This window comes from Arvicola amphibius, chromosome 4 (genome assembly GCF_903992535.2).
Source record: "Arvicola amphibius chromosome 4, mArvAmp1.2, whole genome shotgun sequence".
Taxonomy (NCBI): Eukaryota; Metazoa; Chordata; class Mammalia; order Rodentia; family Cricetidae; genus Arvicola; species Arvicola amphibius.
Genome location: NC_052050.1, coordinates 85687325 through 85707013, shown reverse-complemented (window position 1 = coordinate 85707013; position 19689 = coordinate 85687325). Strand labels below are relative to the sequence as shown.

The 19689-nt window shown below is 46.9% G+C and overlaps 1 protein-coding gene across 3 annotated transcripts in view; it reads left to right on the top strand.

Annotated features, from left to right (window-relative positions):
* Positions 1-289: 289 nt before the first annotated feature.
* Positions 290-19689, top strand: part of Lcp2 (lymphocyte cytosolic protein 2) — a 47911-nt gene continuing 28511 nt past the window's right edge. For all 3 annotated transcript variants that reach the window (XM_038328026.1, XM_038328027.1, XM_038328025.1), the window contains exons 1-3: positions 290-584; positions 4715-4777; positions 8242-8288. In XM_038328026.1, coding sequence (XP_038183954.1) covers positions 507-584; positions 4715-4777; positions 8242-8288 — 188 coding nt within the window. In that variant the 5' untranslated portion in view covers positions 290-506. The remainder of the gene's footprint in view (positions 585-4714; positions 4778-8241; positions 8289-19689) is intronic.

The window sequence follows — 19689 nt, the reverse complement described above, 5'->3', positions numbered from 1 at the left end:
ACTAGTGGATGAAATTACAGACAGTTTTAGGGAAGTGTCAAAGGAGGCTCTTATCTGTATAGACGCGGTCATGCAGGAATGTGGTGTCCAGCTTCGGGTGTCCAGAATTATAGTGGAGAAACAGTACTTGAACTGAGTTGAAGTGCCCACTTGCCTGGGGTATCTGGGCCAGTGGGGAATTACCCTTATCTCTCTCTGCGTTGTGAGCCCCTAGAGCTGCCCTTCCTTGTTTACTTATTTAGAAGTCAGCAGAGGAAGTGGTAAAGGAAACCGGCTGAGTCGTTTTCTGAGAAGAGACCATATTTGCTCACAGGGGAAGCCAGTGCTTCTTGGGATCCAGCTACAGCCATAGTGACGCCTGCCCGACAAGTGTGTTCCTGAGCGTAGTTGGGATTCAGAAGAGCCAAGGACACCTCAGAGCTTTGGATCTTGTTTTTTTTTTTCTCTCTCTGTTCATGGCTGCTGCAGCTCTCCCCGGCTTGTGAGCTTCTCCCTGAACAGCAGCCATGGCCTTGAAGAATGTGCCCTTTCGCTCAGAGGTCTTAGCCTGGAACCCGGACAGTCTAGCTGATTATTTCAGGAAGGTGAGTCTGTCGCTCTTGTGTTTCTTGTGGGGCTGGTGTGCCTTCATGGGGTGGCCAGAGAGTGGAGGTGGAGTCTGGAAAGAATATGGAACGTGTACAAGAAAACTGCGGAGCTATGTTGCTACCTTCCTGGGAGGCAGACAGACTACTGAGCTTTCTGGGCAGTATGTCCTGTAGAGAAAGACAGCGGAGGGGGCCTCCCATGTGTAAGCCCCTAGTACATACAGGCGTGCATTCAGGTTCCACAGACTGTGTCCTATCAGACACAACCATCTGTACTGTGAGGTCGGTGTCACCATATTAATGATATGCGCTGGTGGTGGTATGTCTCGCTGTCAATATTTCGTTCAGCTGAAAAGTCAGCTCAGGGAGTTTAAGCAGTTCAAATCTCTCGAGTCTTATTGGATTGGGTTGAATCGGAGCCTTGCCTATTTAGCTTTAAAGCATATGGTCTGAAATGCAGAGAATAGCTATGGTGAAGTCTACTTACTAGAAATGGTGATATGGAGTCCCGGGGTGGGAAAATAAACAGGCAGGCCAGGAGGGATGGGCAGAGGCCTAGATAAACAGCGGTGTTTGGGCATCCATTGTTCATGATCCCGGAAGAGGGCAAGACTCACTATTGAGCACAGTCTCGCTGGAGCTTTATGAGAATCCTTGAAAGTAGACATGAGTACCAGGGTGGGACACAAAGGATGGGCTCAGTAGACTTAGAAATCAAGGAGGAGACAGTCAAGAGTCCTTGTTTTGTTACCTGCTAATGAGAATCACAGGTCTGCTTAGGCATATCCCAAGACACTTGATGCCTCTAAGGCACCCATACAGAAGAGGTAAGAGGTCTTATGAAAAACACGAGCTTCTGTTGTCCCCATCCCTGCGAACTGGCCTCAAATCCCACCGATATGCCAGGCAGCGGTGAAGGTGAAGTCCTAAAAGTAAGACCATAGAAGTCATCTATTTTCCTTCTATTTGTTTTGAAGAAACAGAGACACAAAGAGTAGAATAGTCTCCTTGGGGTGTATAATCAAACCTGTAATCCATACAGTGGTTCCTTCCCAACCTATGGAAGAAAATGTGATCCTTCTGTACTGGGTGAGGCATGGTAGGACCATTGTCCCATGGATCCTGTCATTTGCCACTGATTGTAAACCTTGTTTTAGTCACTTTCTCCCCTTAATGTCTTTATAAACTTCTCTCTCAACACTGTGGGTGGAAATATGATTAGACAACTGACTCTTTTGAAGCATGGTTTTTTTTGAACTACTGTTATTAACTAAAAATGAAGAAAGTGAGGGCAGGCAGAAAGGTAAATTTTCCATGGTGGAATAAAGCAGTGAATTGTTTCAACCCAGAGTAATGAGAATGAAATTAAGAATTAAGGCAAGGAAACCTGGGGAGAGACCAAGAGACACAGAAAGGCCCCAGTATTCAAGTGTTAACTGGGATGTTATATAATTCCATGGTGCCACAGACAATGCATAGGTTAAGTTCCCTTCAGCACAGGGTGGGCCTTGGGTAGATGAAGTAGACATCACTGTGCTTGAGTTAAGGGAAGGGGGAGTTTTACTCTTGAGGATCATGGACCTTGGTAAAAAGCCACACCCCAGGGACAGGTCTCACCTTCTAGAGTGAAGGAATCAAGAGTAGGAACTAAGAAGCTGAGGGGGAATTGGTGATGCTAGAAGGGACCAGTCCCCTGCCCCGGACACAGACGAGACCCTTCAGACTCCAAACTCATTGGTCCCCAGAGAAGACACTCTGTGAAACAGACACAGAATCACTTAAGGATGCTCCTGGAGGTCGGTGTGCCTTTTAAAGGATCGACCGGCAAGTGTGATGTCCACAGAAGCTGTTGAATTGGGCCCCTGAGACTTCTATCCAGTTCTGGAGTCAGACACACTTTGTTTGAGTTATACCCTTTCCAGACGGCTTGGGGACTTAGTTTCCCTTAGTTACCTTGCTTACCTAAATCGTAAAACAGAGGTATTAATAGTAGCTAACTAGACGAGATGGAGGTAAGGTTGAAAATGAACACATGTTAGGCACTGGGTTCCATGTCCTACCTCACCTTTATACTGCTCTTCTCATCAGAGCCTGACTGGGGAGGCTGAGGCAGGGTGGCGAGGCTTTGTGTTAGACTATCTCAGATATGTGTGCTTACCCTGTATGGGGGGTGGAAACTGTGAGGATTAAGCCCATAGTCCGCTTGCTCCTAACTCCTCCAACTGGCTTAGGCTTAGCAGGGGAGCATTCCCAGGCCATGCAGTATATGTACTGGCTCATAGCCATGCGTTCTAACCCTGTTGGGTTTCTACCTTCCTGTGTGACCTTAAGCCAGACCTTTCTTCTCTATGGGCACCAGTTACCGTCATCTACAAAGCTCAGTAACCACTCGGCCAGTGCCAAGATTGGTATCTTGGGTGCTAAGGAAAATTACTTAGGGTGCTTGTTGAGATGCAGATTTTAGGTCCCAAGACTCGGGTCTCACTGGACTACATAAACTGACTAGGTTCAAGGCTTGAACTCTATCTTTGGTTTAGTGTCAGAGCTGGCATCTGCAGAGCTGGCGATGCATCTGATAGCGATCACGGTGAAATGAGTTAAAGGAAGTTGGCAAACCCACTACACACCCTGCCCGTGGGTCAAGGAGACAGCAACAAGCTACAGATGCTGCCTGCCCTCAGCACTGACCTATAAATCAGCTTCCCAAGTGCGATGCTCACTTTGTCCTTCTAGGCTAGGGGGTGACAACAAGTATATTTTAAAATTATTATTATGGAGACGGGTTCTTGGAATATAGCCCAGGCTGCTCTTGGACAGACAGCAATCCTGTCCGCCAGCCTCATTCTCCTAGGTGCTGAGATGAGAGGTATGTGCTACTGCATCCAGCTGTTTGCTTCTTACATTATCTGAGGAGGTTATAAGATAAGAAATTTATTTTAAAATTTCCTCCAAAGAAGGTTGAACTAACTGTTTGTGAGAAGCATATAAGGTCCTCAGAGAAAAATATTTTACCTTAAATACACCAGACCTCACGTAGAGGTATTTCTGATGTGAAGCTTTGAGCTGTTGAGGGCGGGTGGATACATCACAGTCATAGGGTAGCTTCGAAAAATAACCAACACCTTCCTTATGGATACTTACCTCTGTTGATGCTATTATTCTGTTCTGGGAATTTGACTTCAACAATTTATCTTACATAATAAAAAGCTAGGCAAAAGGATGTCCACTGTGCAGTACCACGCTATCTGGATGGCACACTTGGATATGTGCCCAATCGCTCGCTGTATGCTCTTATGTGTGAGGCTGTTCCTCAAAGACTATTCTTCATGGAAACATTAAAGTCAAGTCCCAAAGCTCAGTTGTCACCTACGTCACCTTCCACCTGTGCACGTTTCTTAGCTTTCTGTGTCTCTCACCCTTCATCCATGAAACCGGAGGATCTAGTGACTTAGAGCTGCTTTGGGGTGGGAGCAGGGCCTGTCATATGTTGCACGGCCAGTGCTAACTCGCAGCTGTTGATCTCATTGCTGAGCTGGTAGCTGGGGAAATGACCTGAGCCTTCAGCGGTTTAAAATTATGGGAAATATTTAATGAAAAAGGTCCTCAACAAAACACTTAAAACAAGTTGGTCAGAGTACCAGACACTGTTTAGGTTGTTGCTTTAGGTCATTTAAGAGAAAAAAAGTCACTGTAACAAGACTGAATGAACGTGAGCTGATTCCTCCATCAGCAATGGGCTAGGCATAAATGACTAGGTGGTCACTAAGATTATTTGGGGGGACATAAGACACAGGCTGGTGTTTGGTTTTTCTGTCATTTCTTTTCTACTTTCCTGACTACAATGTGACTACCCTTCTTGGACTTTGAAGACAGTGTATTTCCAGAGGTTCTGGTCCTAAGGACTAGAGCGCACAATTTCTCCATTTTAGACATTGCCGGGGGGGGGGGGGGGGGGGGGGAATGGTAGTGAAAGGTATGGCTGAGGTGGGGACCTGGCCCCTCTGTTAGACAAAGGATTAGGAAGGGGCTGGCTAGCCACAGGTACCGCAGATTGCTAAACTGGGGGGAGGAGGAGGAGGGGGAACACAGCAGCCGTGGCATTGACGGCATTGTGTTTCTCTGTGCAGCTGAACTACAGGGACTGTGAGAAGGCCGTGAAGAAGTACCACATTGACGGCGCCCGGTTTTTGGTAAGCTCTGCCCAGTTCCATACACTGAAGCTAAAAATGTACTGATTCTGCCCAACAGCTGCAGGGTCAGCCAATCTACCTGGTCCCTGAGGCTGCCTGTGGTCAATGTCTGTAATCAATGTTCCACTAAGCCCTTTGTTTCGATCAAAGAGTTGGTAGGTCTCTCTCACCAACTCTCAGAGCCTTGTAAGAGCTTATATAGGCAACAAGATAGACTCCAAAGTCATATTAAAGAATCTGAGCACAGTTTAGCCCCCCCATGCAACCCCCGCCCCCAACACACACCTTGAAATTCTACTCAATTGCCAGGTATATCCCTGAAAATCCCAGAGTGGGTAGCAGGAGATAGCATTGAAGAACTGGAGATGTTCACTCCTTGTTGCTAACTCTGCATACACATCGCTGAGTGGACTGAAAGGGTGGCCACTCTCCATCTCCATTTCCTCCTTATTACAGAGCATGCCTGCTGACTGTCAAACACACACGTGATGGTGATCTCCACGCTCTTGTAAAATTCCACACACTTTAAATAGAGGCTCATGGTTCAAGTTCATGTTGAATCCGCACCACCAAAGGGAAAGTGACTTAGTTCAGATGAAGGCAGAGGCTCTTGGCTGTCAGGCAGGTGGTCCAATCATTTCCCAGAAATCATGCTTTGCTTGTGTCTTAAGAACAAACTGTAACTATTCCTAGCCATCCCTTCTGGGCACTTTGATTCACTCTTTAAAAAGGGAAGAAAATGAATTTAAAGGTCTTATGGGAGATGTTCTCAGATTCCGAGTGAGAAGGGCAATTGAAAGGAGCTTGACCATGAGGCTTCATCTGCTGCAGCTTGCTGCACAACATACCAATGCCTTTCTTTCTCCTACAGCATCCCAGCCCTGCTCTGCTTCAAGTTCTTTAGCGGTGGTGCCCTCACTGCCACCTGCAATTTTCTCCCCCTTTCTGGGAACCTCTGAAGTCTCATGTGGAGATGAGTTCATTTTTCCATCCCAGATAATGTCATATGCTGGGGACAGAGATATCATTAACATAAGATTCCTGCCTTCATGAAACAGTCTTTAGCAAAAAAAGGATACCTTCACAGATGCCTTCAACCATCTCAATTACAAATGTGGAAACATATGCAGAGATGTGATTCTTGTGTTAAGTCACAAACCTAATGATTAAACCAAAGCATGCTTAGACCTATACTGTGCGGGTTTCGTTGTTGTTGCTTTGTTCATGTTGAGCTTTGAATAAATAGAATTCCCTGAGTTTTATTGTTGCTGTTCTTGCAACCATACCAAACCTGTATGCTTCATTCTGATGCTTTAGCACTGACAAAAGAGACAGTTCTTTGAGTACAGGGAGGGCAACATCTTTGAAGAGGGTTCTGGTTGCCCTGCTGTCCTGGCTAAACTTGAGTAAGCATCTGTCCCCTGTCCCCAGTTCCCCTTTGCTTCATCCTCTGCTGACTGAACACACTGTGCTGGGTCACAGTAGGGGAAAATAGTGGCACTTCTCAGCTGTGTGACTCTCCCCCAACATGCCATGTGAGTGTCGAGCCTGAAATGACTGGATAGGATGGATGGTTGTTTTCTTGGTTGAGAGAGAATCTGAACAGCCATCTCCTCTGTTCCAATCTCTGGGACCTACCAATCTTTCCGAGAAAGCAGCACATCCTGCTCATTCTGTGAACAGGGCAGGAGGAGCTAGAGACTAGGGTGTAAAACCGAGTGCCTGCCCCAGCAACTGGGGTACTCTGAAATGCACTGCGCTCTGAGCTCACTGTGAAAGTCTTGATCCAAGCTCGAGTTACTCATCTCATACCGCTGCCACCTCTAGAATACCCAGGACTATTCTGCTATTGAAAGTGACAGTGTTTGCTATGCTTACTTTCCCTCCTTCTTCCCCTCCCCCTTTCCTCTTTCCTTCTGTTTCTTCCTTCCTTTTTCAATAACCACCCCCCCTTTCAGTCTTAATAACGCTCTTTTAAACACAGGAAAGAATGGTGAGAAATGGGGATGCTGTACCTTGAAAAGGTGTAAGACAAGAGGGATGTACTTGCTGGGTTAACTGGACACGTGTGTGGTCTTTCTCAAGCAATAAGACAGGTACAAGTGGACACTTAGGACTGAGCAACTTCTGGAGGAAGCCCTGAACTTAGGCCCCATTCAGCCTATGGAAAATCTGGCTACTCCACCTCTACATGTGTGTGTGTAATATTATATGTATATTGCATATAGGCTTTACATATATGTGTGTATACACACACACACACACACATAGCAGAGGAATAGGGGGAAAGCAGAGAGTAAAGAGAGCATGGTGCTTGGTGAATATGTCCTTATTTCCTTTGCAAAAAACATAGTGAAAAATAACCATTATTCTGGAGATCTTATCCAATAGACTGCAGATTACACCTTACTGGCCACAAGTGAGTCATGTGACTCCACCATCTCCAAGGTAACCTGGGGAGTTAAATATTTTGCACAAACACATTTCCCACCCTGAAACAAATTCAGGTTCTGATAGTAAGGGAGGCAGAAAGAATGGACACTGAGAGACAAGCAGCCCTGTCTACCACCTTGCTTCTCTGCCGGGGGCCTGGTTTGTAGTTATCCTCTCTGCGACCTCTTTTCCGAACTCAGCGTAAAATCATGCTTCTGAAATCCATAAATCTAACTCCAATAAAGTTTAGCTCAGGATTGCTGGAGGGTTTTGAAGGAAGAAGTGGAGGAGGCTTTATCACACAAGAAAATTCTAAAGCTTGTTTCAACATTTCTCATCTTCCTTCCCATCTGTTGGCCATGTTTTAGAAGCCTTCTTTTTTTCCCCAGCATCCTCCTCTTCTGTCCCCAGTCATAGTCATGTGCATCTTCTCTTTCCTCTCTTCCTCAACTTCCTCAGCTCGTGTCCTCCTCTCAGACACCTCTATAGTGTCCCTCTGGAAGACCCCAAATGCCTTTAACTCATCACACCATACTCTGAATAAAAGCCCTGGTCCTCCACCTTCCTGGGACAAGGTTTTTCCTTCATTCTTTCACTATAACTCAGGTGGCCTGACAGGGGCCTGGTCAGAAAACACACCACAGGCTGATTAAAGGCTAGACCTAATGATTCAACAAGCACCTTGCCAAGACACCTCAGTCCTCTGATGACATGAGACCCTAATTGCTCCCTTCCCATGCAGAGATGACTAGGGACCTGAACCACGGTGTGAAACTATAGGGAACAGGTTGCCAAATTTTGCCCATGAAACAGATTCTGCTTGGTTTCACAGATTTACCCCGTGTTTGTTTACTAAAGTCATTTTTGTTTAGAATTCAGGAAATTTTGCATAAGATTCCAGCTTGAGGATTCCCTAGTAAAGCCAAGGGCACTGCAGTGACTATGGTTCTCTGTCCGTTCCCTTCTTAGCCACCTGATCAGGGCCCCTCCTGTGTGCTTTAACCTGCCTGTTGTGTGTCTCTTCTTTCCAGAACCTGACAGAAAATGACATCCAGAAGTTCCCTAAGCTGAGGATGCCGTGAGTAAACTCCTGATGGGCAGCAGGGTGGGGAGCAGGTTGAAATAAAGACCTGTTCAGGGGAGACTGGGTCAGGGGTGTGTGTGGTGTGTGTGTGTGTGTGTGTGTGTGTGTGTGTGTAGGCTGAGGACAATAGCTGTGTCTGGGGAAGAGGAATCGCATGATGAGTTAGAAGGAAGTAACAGATCCAGTGGTGCTAGTAGTGGATTGTATGTTTCACTTCCTGTCTCTTTGGGAGGATGGCTTTGGCTTGTGAACACAGTACCAAAGTGAAGAGACCCTACGGTTTCAACATGGCATCTTTTAAAAGATTTATTTCCTGTTAAACGTATGTGTTTGTCTGTATGTTTGTATCTGGGTGTGTACATGAGAGCAAAGGTGCATGTATAGGCGTGCAGAATGTGCCAAGTCTCGTGGAGCTGGAGCCACAGGCAGTGGTGAGGCACCTGATGTGGGTACTGGGAACAGAATCTGTGCCCTCTGTAAGAGCAGTACATGGCCTTCACTGCTGGGTTATCTGTCTAGCTCCTCATTGGTTTAAGATGTTAAGACCTCTGTTTCTTGGTTAGTAAAATGAACGTGAACCCAAATAAATAATGGTAAGGGAAATCATTTTATCCATCAATACCGATTTCTTGAGATGACTGCTTAATAGTGTAGAGTTAAGAAGAATGTGGAGGGAAAGGAGCCGTGATTGATTAGTAATGTCTGCCCTGGGTGCTGAAATGGGAAGCAATGGTATGCATATTGTAACGTATTTTTCATCGTCCTAGTGGAGGCCTCACATGCGCAAATACAGAGGTCGGGCAGGTGATACAAATGTACAAAGTAGGACAGGTTGCAAACACAAATCCCTGCTGATATTCTTTCTTTTTGTTATCTTTGAATCTGAGTGTCTCTAGAAAAATATTTTTGCACTAAAACAAAAATAGGAAATTATGATTTTAAAGATAATTAGTACAAAGGTTGATTGATGGTTAAACAATAGGGGGTAATGTTGGTTATGGCAAACCATGTATCATATGTTCCATTCTGAAAGATCTGCAGTCACTCAGCTCTATCAGTTTGTACCCAATGATGACCAATATTCAAACTGATCAAAGAAACAGGAGTTCAAATGTTCTGTGTCTCAAACGTTTCAATACTGACTCAAATGTTTTTAAATATTGTGCCAGTCAGCCTAAAGCTACTCATGAGTTGCATGTGCTTTTGGTGCTAATGGTATGAAACATCTACTTCTGGCGTTCCCTAAAGTTTCTTCTCTTGCGCTAAGGGATCTATCAGGATCAGCACCACCTATAGCTTCAGGCATGTCTGCTTGGAAACCTCCTGGGGACAAAGGGCTGTGATTTTATAAGAGAACAGGCACAGGACAGTCCCACAGAGTGAATGAATGAGTTCTGTTAAAAATCAGGCACTCAGGAGTCCAAATTGATGGCCACAGACTCAGCCTCAGATACTTTAGGTTTTGCTCTTCCTATGTTTGAAAAATCATCAAAAGTTTCACAGAATCTACTTTCTCCAAAAAGCAACAGGAAAGTATAATTCTAGGCTCACATCCTATTGGGGCAGCAGCCGGGGTGAACCTGATGTCCATACTCCCATTTAAATGGGGCTAATAAGTTTGTTGTAGTTCACACTAAGAGAATCAGCAACTTCCTGTGCTCACCTTCAAATTTCCAATCTCCTGCCCAGGGCAAAGAGAACAGGGAAAGCCTGGATCTGATGGATCCTCTAGTTGAGACTCCAGGAGATTAGAGTCCATTAGCCTGAGAGGAGAGAGCTGGGTAGAAGATGTCCTGGAACACTTCCCAGGGGCCCTCTCTAGTAGGGTGCTGGTTAGACTATACATGGGAGGAACCCTGTGTCTGCCCAGAGACCTATCTAATTAGAGAGGTAACAGAAGAGAGAGGGTTGAAAATGGCACGTTTCTACCAGTCAGGTGTCACCAAGGAGAGTGTACAAGAAGGCCTTGCCTCTGAAATGAAGAAGGAACAGCCCTAATCTGAAACCTTTTCTGGCTCAGCCCAGTGAATCTTAAAAGCAAGGCAGAGTCAACGCAGACTGCTTCCAAGCAACTTTACTACATTCTCAAACAAAACTCGAATATGCAAAAGTATCCACGATCAAACAAAAATACAGTGTGCCATACCTAATCAATAACAGGCAAGGATATAAAAAAGAAAATATGACCCACAATGGAAAAAACTAAACATGTTAAAACCGACTCATGACCGACCCAGATAGCTGGATCTATCAAAAAAGAACACCGTAAGCTGGACTCTGGGTGCCCAAAGTCAAACCGAGGCACAGGAAGCACAAACAGATCTGTGTAGAAACTCTAGAGATGAAGGTATCCGGGACGAGGGGCGAACTGCCGTAGTGTCACCAGAAACTAAGTTTTGCAGAATCACACCTCAGTGTCCTACTTTCTTCTCTGCTGCTGTCAGCAACACTATCACCGACAGCAGCTTAGGGGGTAAGGGGTGTTTTTGATTGGCAGGTCGCAGTCCATTATCAGGGGAGCCAAGGAAGGAGCTCAAAGCAGGAACAAAGAGGCAGGAACTGAAACAGAGACCTCTGAGGAACAAAAATTGCTTACCAGCTTGCTCCCAGACTCGCAGCCAGCTGCCGTTTTTATACTTCCCAGACTCATGTTCCCAGGGGTACCCCTGTCCATGGTGTGCTAGACCTTTCTCCACCAATTAGCAATCAAGAAAATGCCCCACATTCTTGCCTGGAGGCAGTTCCTCGGATGAGGCTCCCTCTTCTCTGGTATCTCTGGTTTGTGTCAAGTTGATAACTAACCAACTGAGTCACTGAACACGAACACAGAACAGGAGTAAGTCCCCAAAGTCAAATGGAGGAGAAAGTATCGCAAAGCAGCCGATCATTAGGGAGCTGGGGAATGGCTCAGGGCAGAGCGCTTGCCTAGCATTCGTGAGGCTCTGGGTTTGCTCTCCAGGACTGGCAATGGGCAGAGCATCTGGCACCTGGAGGGGGCACTTCAACTAGCAGAATGTGCAGAATTATGGTTCTCGAAAGATGTGCCTGCTGAGAAGAGGAGATACCGAAGTAACCGACATGAGGAAACAACCACTGAGAAATTCCCAAGTTGGATAAAAATTGTTAAGTCCACAGATTTGAGAGGCATCACAAACCCTCAGCTGAAGAAGCAGGCAGGCTGCTGCTCTGTGATGCTTCATGGTCAGCTTTCCCAAAAGCAACGGACTAGAGATAAAGAGTGAAGAGAAAAATCACCCACATAGTCAGAGATGAGGAACCGCATTGCACTCTGGGAGTGACTATAGAGATGGCTACGCGGGCGGGAGCTGAGCGGTTTCTATCAGAAACAATGTCACTGAGAAGATCCCTTAAGCCCCGAAAAGGGGAAGAGTTTCAAGACCACACCCCAGCGACCCGTTATTTCAGAAATGAAGGCAAAAACTTTAACCAGATTGCCTTGGTTGAGTCTTCATTATATTTACTGCTACTGCCTAAATAATTGAAAGGATATGTCTTAATAATTAACTGTGAGAGTCATGAAATGTTAGAGGCCTCAGAACACGCTGCTGTCTTTGGTCAAAAGACAAGCATGCTAGAAGGGGTGGGGGTGTGAGAGCAGAGTCCGCTGTTATACTGTGTTCTGATGTGGTATTGGCTGCAGGGTCTCATCCTTTAGACCTGTGCCCAGCACACAGTAGGCATCAGTAAATGTGTGTTGTCCAACAGCTGGCAAGTGCAGGTAGAACAGGGCTTTCCAAACACAGAACGTCTCCAAGCCCTCATCCCAAATGCTGAGCCGCGCTACAAGTGTTAGAGAAAATCTCCCGAGAGGAAGGAAATGGCACCTGCTGCTAATGTGGATCTTCACGGGAGAATGCAAAGTGTCAGAAATGGTGGGCACGTGCTTGTAATATATATTAACCCTTCGAGGACATCTGAGTTCCGCCTCTCAGTCCCTACACAAATTTCTGCTTCGTGAACACTTCATTCTTTTGGTGAAATGCTACTAGATGCCTATAGTGTCTCAAGACTTGTCCCTGAGGAGCTACAAAGGTAAAGGACAGATCCTTCACACAGTATGCTTACATTCTAAGTGGAAGAGCAGGTAACAACCCATCCACAGTCACAGTGGGCCACGCCTGGAACCCCAGCACTTGGGAGGAGGCAGAAGCAGAAGTATTAGGAGTTCAAGGCCAGCCTCAGCAACATCAATGAGTTAGAGGTTAGCAGGGCTATATGAATCCAACCCTATTGTCAAAGAAAAAAAAATATGAAGGAGAGGAGGAAGGTAAGGAAAAGCAATAGAAAAGGGAAGACCTGTGGAACATTCTAGGAGAAGGAAGCATATCGTAAAAACACAGGGGATAGGACATCCATTGGTACTACTGCCGTGTCAGAGAGTCTGGGGCGTGTGCCGCAGGCCAGAGGAAAATGAAGAGGCTAACCTGGCTACTTGGTATGTGCTGCCCACAGTTTAAAGGTTCCGTGAGCTTCTGTAAAGAAGAGTTAGTGAGGGAGTGTACTGGGGAGAGTATTAGGAAAAACTTACATCTCAGATCTGTCCAGGGAAGTGTGAAAGACGACTTAGAGGCGACTCAGCTGGGACAATGTGGATGCTTTTATCTCAAGAGGCTATGAGGACTCTGAGCACGCTGTCTCAGTTCTTGGAATCTCCATTTATCATCTGTAAAATGGGAATAATAATAGCAGTAATCTCCAAAGGTCAGGGGGAGAATTAGAAGAAATCCTTGGGAAATACAAACAAAAGCAAAACAAACAAACAAAAACACTAAATAAGTCTGAGCTTGTGTTTTGTGTAAAGCTGTCCTGGGCACAGTTTCCATTTTTACTAATCCTATCTTGCTGGAAAGAGAGGGTCAGAGACTAGCAAGGGCACATGGCTACAGGGAGAGAGGGATTGCTTCTAAAGCTGAGTTTGCCTCCTGCCTCCAATGGGGCCCTTGGAAAAGCTACTCAATAGTCTGAGCCTCGGTTTTCCCATCTGTAGAAGGGGAAAATAGTGGCTCTTATGGAAGGGAGGGCTATGACAGGAACATAAGTTCCTTGGCTCTGTCCTTAACAATACAAATATTTAATAATTAGCATTCCACCATCGTGCAAAGAGATTGGTTTGTCCTGACTATTGTCCTAAAGACTGATGGAAAAGAGACTGTAGTCAAGTACAGAAAAAAATATGATCACTCTGTATCCTTCCCGACTGCTTAAAATATCAGAGACCCGTAACTGGGCAATATACAGAGAGTGAGAGACTTTAGAGCACTTGGTCCTAAAGGGGATGTCATCAAATCCCTCCCCTCGGGGCTCAGTGAGCTATGCGGAAGAGGTGGGGGAGACTGTAAAGGCCAGGGGTGATGTGATTCCTTGGAAACAGTGTCTCCAGATGCAACAGGACCGATGCACGTATGAACTCACAGAGATCATGGCACATGCTGAGCCTGCACAAGTTCCAGTCAGATAGGGTCTCAATGCTGAGCAGGGGAAATAGACACAGGCCCCACCCCCCACAGCCATAAAGCTATCTGCAGCTGATAGCAAAGGAGAAACCAGTTTTCCTCAATGGAGTCTCGCCCCACGCCCAGGGGTAGCTCGCCAACACTAAATGAGCTCAACAGTACTTTGTCAGGAAAACAAAACAAGACCAAAGTTAGGTTAGATTTTATCAAAAAGGTTGATTCCATAATGAAATTCTCTTTCTGCAAAGACAGTCACTCTCTCAGGACATAGCTGCTGATCAAGACACCCTGAACATTTTAATGATAAGGGGATCTTAGAGAAAACAATGGGGGTTCGCTTTACAGAGCCTAAAGTGAGCCTCAGGTTTCAGCTGAGGATGATGGGGGCAGCACCGGTGTGGGTGGTGCTTGTGGCCGCACTGGTGGGTGGTGCGGGGGGCAGCAGTGGCGTGGGTGGTGTGGGGGGGCAGCACTGGTGGGTGGTGCAGGGGGCAGCAGTGGTGCGGGTGGTGCGGAGGGCAGCACTGGTAGGTGGTGCAGGGGGCAGCACTCGTGGGTCGTGCAGGGGACAGCACCGGTGTGGGTGATGTGGGGGCAGCACCAGTGTGGGTGGTGCAGTGGGGCAGACGGGCATGAGCTGCTGTCCATCATGCCAATGCTCACCGTATCTGTCACATCCAATGATTAGATCCATCTGCTCACATGCCTCTCCCGAGAAAGCCGCAAGCTTCCTAATAGCAGAGACGACCTCCTATCTCATCTACACAGTGCTTATCTCTATAGCCGAGAAAGAGGAGGCAGTGATGAAGGAGCAGAGGGGGGTCTCAGAGGAAAAAGGAACACTCTTTACCTACAAATAAATAACCAGCCCCAAGCCAAACAGAAGCGATCATGAGTCTGAAACCTATCTCCAGCCTTCCATCTTCCACCAACTGGCTAATCCTGGTCCAGGCACCCAGCCCTCCACAATCCTTCTCAGTGGCAGGTGCTTCATCTTGCCTGCCATTTCTTTCCCTCCAATGCAAGTTCAGGAAACTCTACTTAAGGCTTTGCTGAGCGTGGGCACCGATTCTCAGTTCCCGTGAGTTCCACATTGGTAAAACAGCTAACTAACTGTATCTGCTTACCACTCAAGTGGTGTAAGGTCCAAGTAAAACGTAGGCATGAAGGCTATTGAGAGAGAAGCAGGGAGGTCACATTGCTCCTGGAGACTTTCTGACCTACATGTAGGGTTCCACTGAAGGCTAACAGGTCATGCAAGGACCTTCTTGAATCTTCAGACAGACACTGTGGCTCTTTGGCTGAAGAAGGATATGTATGGAAGGCCTGCCTCGTGGATACTTTAAGGCAGAACACTTTGTTTCCTTAAATAATGGTGAAAATCAGAGCAGGGGCCATGAGGGCACAAAGGTGTTCCAGGAGGAGGGCTGAGGCCAGGGTGGAGGAGACACTCTGACAAGGCTCTTCCAGGCAGCTGTAGATGTTGACCCCATTCTGGGCCTGGAGCGCGCAGTTCTGGAGGGATCCCCAGGCAGAGGAAGCCTCTCAAGGGAGCATGCCAACCAGAATGGGGGTAGGAAGCACTTTTAGTGGTCATGCTATGACAAGAAATAGCCTGCCCCTCACCCCATTGGCTACTAGACAGCTACACATAGGACAACAGAGGCAACAAAACTTGGATTTGGTCAGATAATGCCCACTCTTTCTGTGTGTTTTGTGTTCTGATGGCTCCCTCCTCTTTCCTTATCTCTCTCTCTACCCTCCTGCCCTGCATTTGTGCCCTTTCCTTCCTTCCTTTCTGTTACTTTCTTCTTGAGTGATCAGCACATTTGAGTCCAGGCCCACAGGCAGTATATAATCAGTAAATTAGAATGGACTGTTGAGAAGGGAGCCATGGCAGTGGATCCCAGACAGACGAGCCCTTCTCTCTCTTTAACGCCACTTCAACCTTATTCCCTTTGTAATGACAAAGTTCCTTCTCTTCTCTCCTTTTTTTCTCTTCTTCTTTTTATAAATAACAATCTCCATGGAAATCTAGAGTGACAAAAGTTACTTTGCGAGATTTTCTGATCATCAGAGCCACCTCGGGGCTGTTGGGAGTTACTCTGACCCACTGTAGGGTAGACCTGGAAATCTCTGTGACAAATGCACCTAGGCTGTCCTGATGAGTAGGCAGGAGAGTAGGCAGATGGACCTACTTATTACAAAACAATTAAAACAAGCAAACAAAAATCTGTAACCTTTGGCTGGAATTTGCTTTGCTGAGGACAGACAGATGCTGGCCTTGAGGAAGGACCTTATGGTCACAATCTCATACTTGCGGTTTCTGTCCCTTGTGTATCCTTGGAAGAGACCTGACAATGTGATGATGAAGACCGGCTCTGTCACCCAATAAGTTAGAGACGCTTTGGGGCTGGGACCTAGGCCTTTATGGGATGCCATCCTCCTGCAATGACTTGACTTCATTTGAGAGGTTCAAGCCCTTCGGAGCCAGCAGCACCCTCAGATGAGGGGGAGAGGAGCAACCGACTGTGTGGATGCCTAGCCTTCTTTCTCCTTCCCTAGTGGGGGAGCGGGGCTTGGGGGTTTGTGGGGAGAGTGGAACTGAGTCATCTCTGCCACTCACTGTCGTTTGGTCCACTGGGGTGGAGAGCAACCTTGTGGGTTCACACAAAGGTAGCAGTCACTTCGCTAGCAAAGCAACTCAACAGCCTGCCCCCGCGGTGGTGGTGGTCATACACGGCTGGCACCTTGGAAGGAGTCTTAGCAGCCCTCCTCAGCAACAGGAGGCTGGGAGGCCCAGCTGTGCTGCCCGTGATAGCCGGAGCCATCCTGCCCTTTTCTCAGCTCTTTGCTGCATTGTGTGAGGCCTGCGGTTTAGCGTTTCCTTCCTTTCCAGCTAGAGCCTCAGCAGCCCCCAGCCTGGCTGTTAGAGATACTGGTGAGAAGCCCAACGGCACAGAGCGGGAGACATCTTTCTTAAGAGTCAGAGTGTGTGGGAGCGAGTCAAAGGCCAGCCAAGCGCTGTGGGATGGGAGCATTGAGTTCTGGCTCAGCTCCGCCTTCCTCAGGCCCTCGCTGAAAGGGTACCTAGTTGCTGAGGGCTGGTAGTTTTAAATTGCAATCCCTGTCCTCCTGTCCAAGCCCCCACCGCCATCACGTGAACGTACATGGTACTTTCTTACTTTGAACACTATTTCCTTAAGTATTCATTGTTATCCAGGTGACAGCGCGAACCTTTAATCCCACCCTTCAAGAGACTGAAATAGACGGATTTCAAATTTCAGGCCAGGCTGGACTACACAGTGGAACCCTGTCTCAAATAAACATTTATTATTACTCTCTCTCTTGCACGCGTGCATGGGTGCATACTTGCTCTTGCTTTTTTCTCTTATTTTGTGTGTATGCATATGCATGTAGGTGTGTGTGTGTGTGTGTGTGTGTGTGTGTGTTTTCATTTCTCAAGAGCAATCCACCTTGTGGTGTTAGAAAAGGGTCTCTCACTGAGATCTGGGGCATCAGCCGGCTACCCAGTGAACCTCTGGCATCAGCCTGTCTTTGCCTCTCCAGTGCTGGGATCACCAGTACTCACTACCATCCCTGCTTTGATGTGGGTGGCGGGGATCAAAGGAGCTTACGCCTCAGGGCCACATGCTCTGTGTAGCGAGCAAGAGCACTTTGCTGATTGAGACGTCTCCACAGCTCCCTAGTCTTTTCTCCATCAGGGTCAAGAGCAGAGTCCTTGGCCCTTTGAAGGCCTTAATGCCTGCTCTTAATTAATCAGGTGACAGAAGAAGAGCTAGCGGCTGCTGGAGCTATTACCACCATCCTGGCAGGATGCAGTCGTACTCTTCTCTGGCTGTCCTATGGGAGACCTTTAGCATGCCTGCTGTCTGTTCTCAACAATCACTGCTGGGCCACATGTGACAATAGTCATGTCACAAATGTCCTGATCCTGTGTTTAGCGATAACTAGGAAGTGCTCCCCACCCCCGCATTTTAAAAGCTCCTCTCCCTCAAGAGCAGTGATTCTCAACTTTCCTAATGCCCTTTAACACAGTTCCTCATGTTGTGGTGGCCCCAACTGTAAAATTATTTTCATTGCTACTTCATAACTATAATTTTGCTACTGTTAAGAATTGTAATGTAAATGTCTGATATGCTACCTGTGTGGAAATGTCATTCAACCTCCTAAAGAGGTCATGACCCACTAGTTGAGAACCTCTGCTCTAGGGCCAGGCAGTGGTGGCATAGGCCTTTAATTCCAGCATTCAGGAGGCAGAGGCAGGCGGATCTCCTGTGAGTGTGAGGCCAGCCTGGTCTACAGAATGAGTTCCAGGACTGGCTCCAAAGCTACAGGGAAACCCTGTCTTGAAATAGATAGATAGATAGATAGATAGATAGATAGATAGATAGATAGATAGATAGATGGATAGATTAGATAGATTAGATAGATAGATAGATAGATAGATAGATAGATAGATAGATAGATAGATAGAACCTCTGCCTTAGCAATGACATTATTATGAAGGGCTTACCATTGCCTTATTTGACTTCCCTCTTGAGTCTCTAGGCTCCTCAAATTAATCTTCCCTGTCACTCCTATGAGGTAGGAGGGTACTGAGAAGTGAGTTGGGAGCCCCTAGGAGTGAAGGAGGAATAGAAACATTAGGACTGTTAAAGACTGCCTTTGCTTACCTCGTAAATTTGTATGAGACCAACGTGTCCCTGTGAGCAGAAGAGACATAGACTGAACATCACTTTCACAGCTAGGAAGAGGCTCAAGAGCGCCCCAGGAAGAGGACAACACAGACAGAATTGCACAAGGCTGTGGTACAAGGCTGTGGTATGCAGAACTAGAGAGGGTGGCTTTGACCCACTGGTGTGTGCGTTGTGGAGACAGGTGGCCCTCATCAGTAATCTACGCTATCCCTTCTTTTGTCTGAACCTCTGTCACCTCCTGCAAAATGTAACTAGGATGCACTCTGAAGCTTCTTCAATTATGTAATCTCCAAAGAGCATCAAGTCTGCTTGCCAAGGAGGGTCCTGCTAAAGTCTGGAGTGTGGAGTCTTGTGTTCTGGGGGTTTGAGGGGCTACCTGAGATACAGCCCCGGCCGGAACCAAGGCTCTCCCAAGGCTCTCCCGTGCTGGTTTTGGAAACTTGCTGGTTCTGTATGGATGTACCTGAGCACATGGTATATTCAGTTATTTTGACCAAAATTTGGTCTCAGGGATTGGATGAATCAAGAGTTTCTCCCTCTCCAAGATGTACCCCTACAGAGCACTGGCTGCTCTTCCAGAGGTTCTGAGTTCAATTCCCATTAACCCCATGGTGGCTCACAACCATCTATAGTGGGATCTGATGCCCTCTTCTGGCATAAAGTTGTACATGCAGAAGCCGGGCGGTGGTGGCGCACGCCTTTAATCCCAGCACTCAGGAGGCAGAGGCAGGCGGATCTCTGAGTTCAAGGCCAGCCTGGTCTACAAGAGCTAGATCCAGGACAGGCTCTAGACACTACAGAGAAACCCTGTCTCGAAAAACCAAAAAAAAAAAAGTTGTACATGCAGATAGAACCCTCATATGCCTAAAGCAAACAAATAAATCTTTTTTAAAAAGAGAGAAACCCACATGGGCAATTTAGTTATTCATCGCTATGACAAAACACTTGAGTACAACCACTTAAGGAAGGGTTTATTTTGGCTCAGGACTTTGGAGGTTTAGAGCATGTGCTTTGGGTCTGTGACTTCTGGGCCTGAAGTGGGGCAGAGAATCAGTGCTGAAGGGCATGGAAGATCAGAGCTGTTCATTCACTTCATGACAGCCAGAATGCAGAGAGAGACAGGAGAAAACACTGGGTCTAAAATACTCTTCGGGTTCCCGCCTCTAGAATCCGACGTCTTTTAACCTGGCCGTCACTTCT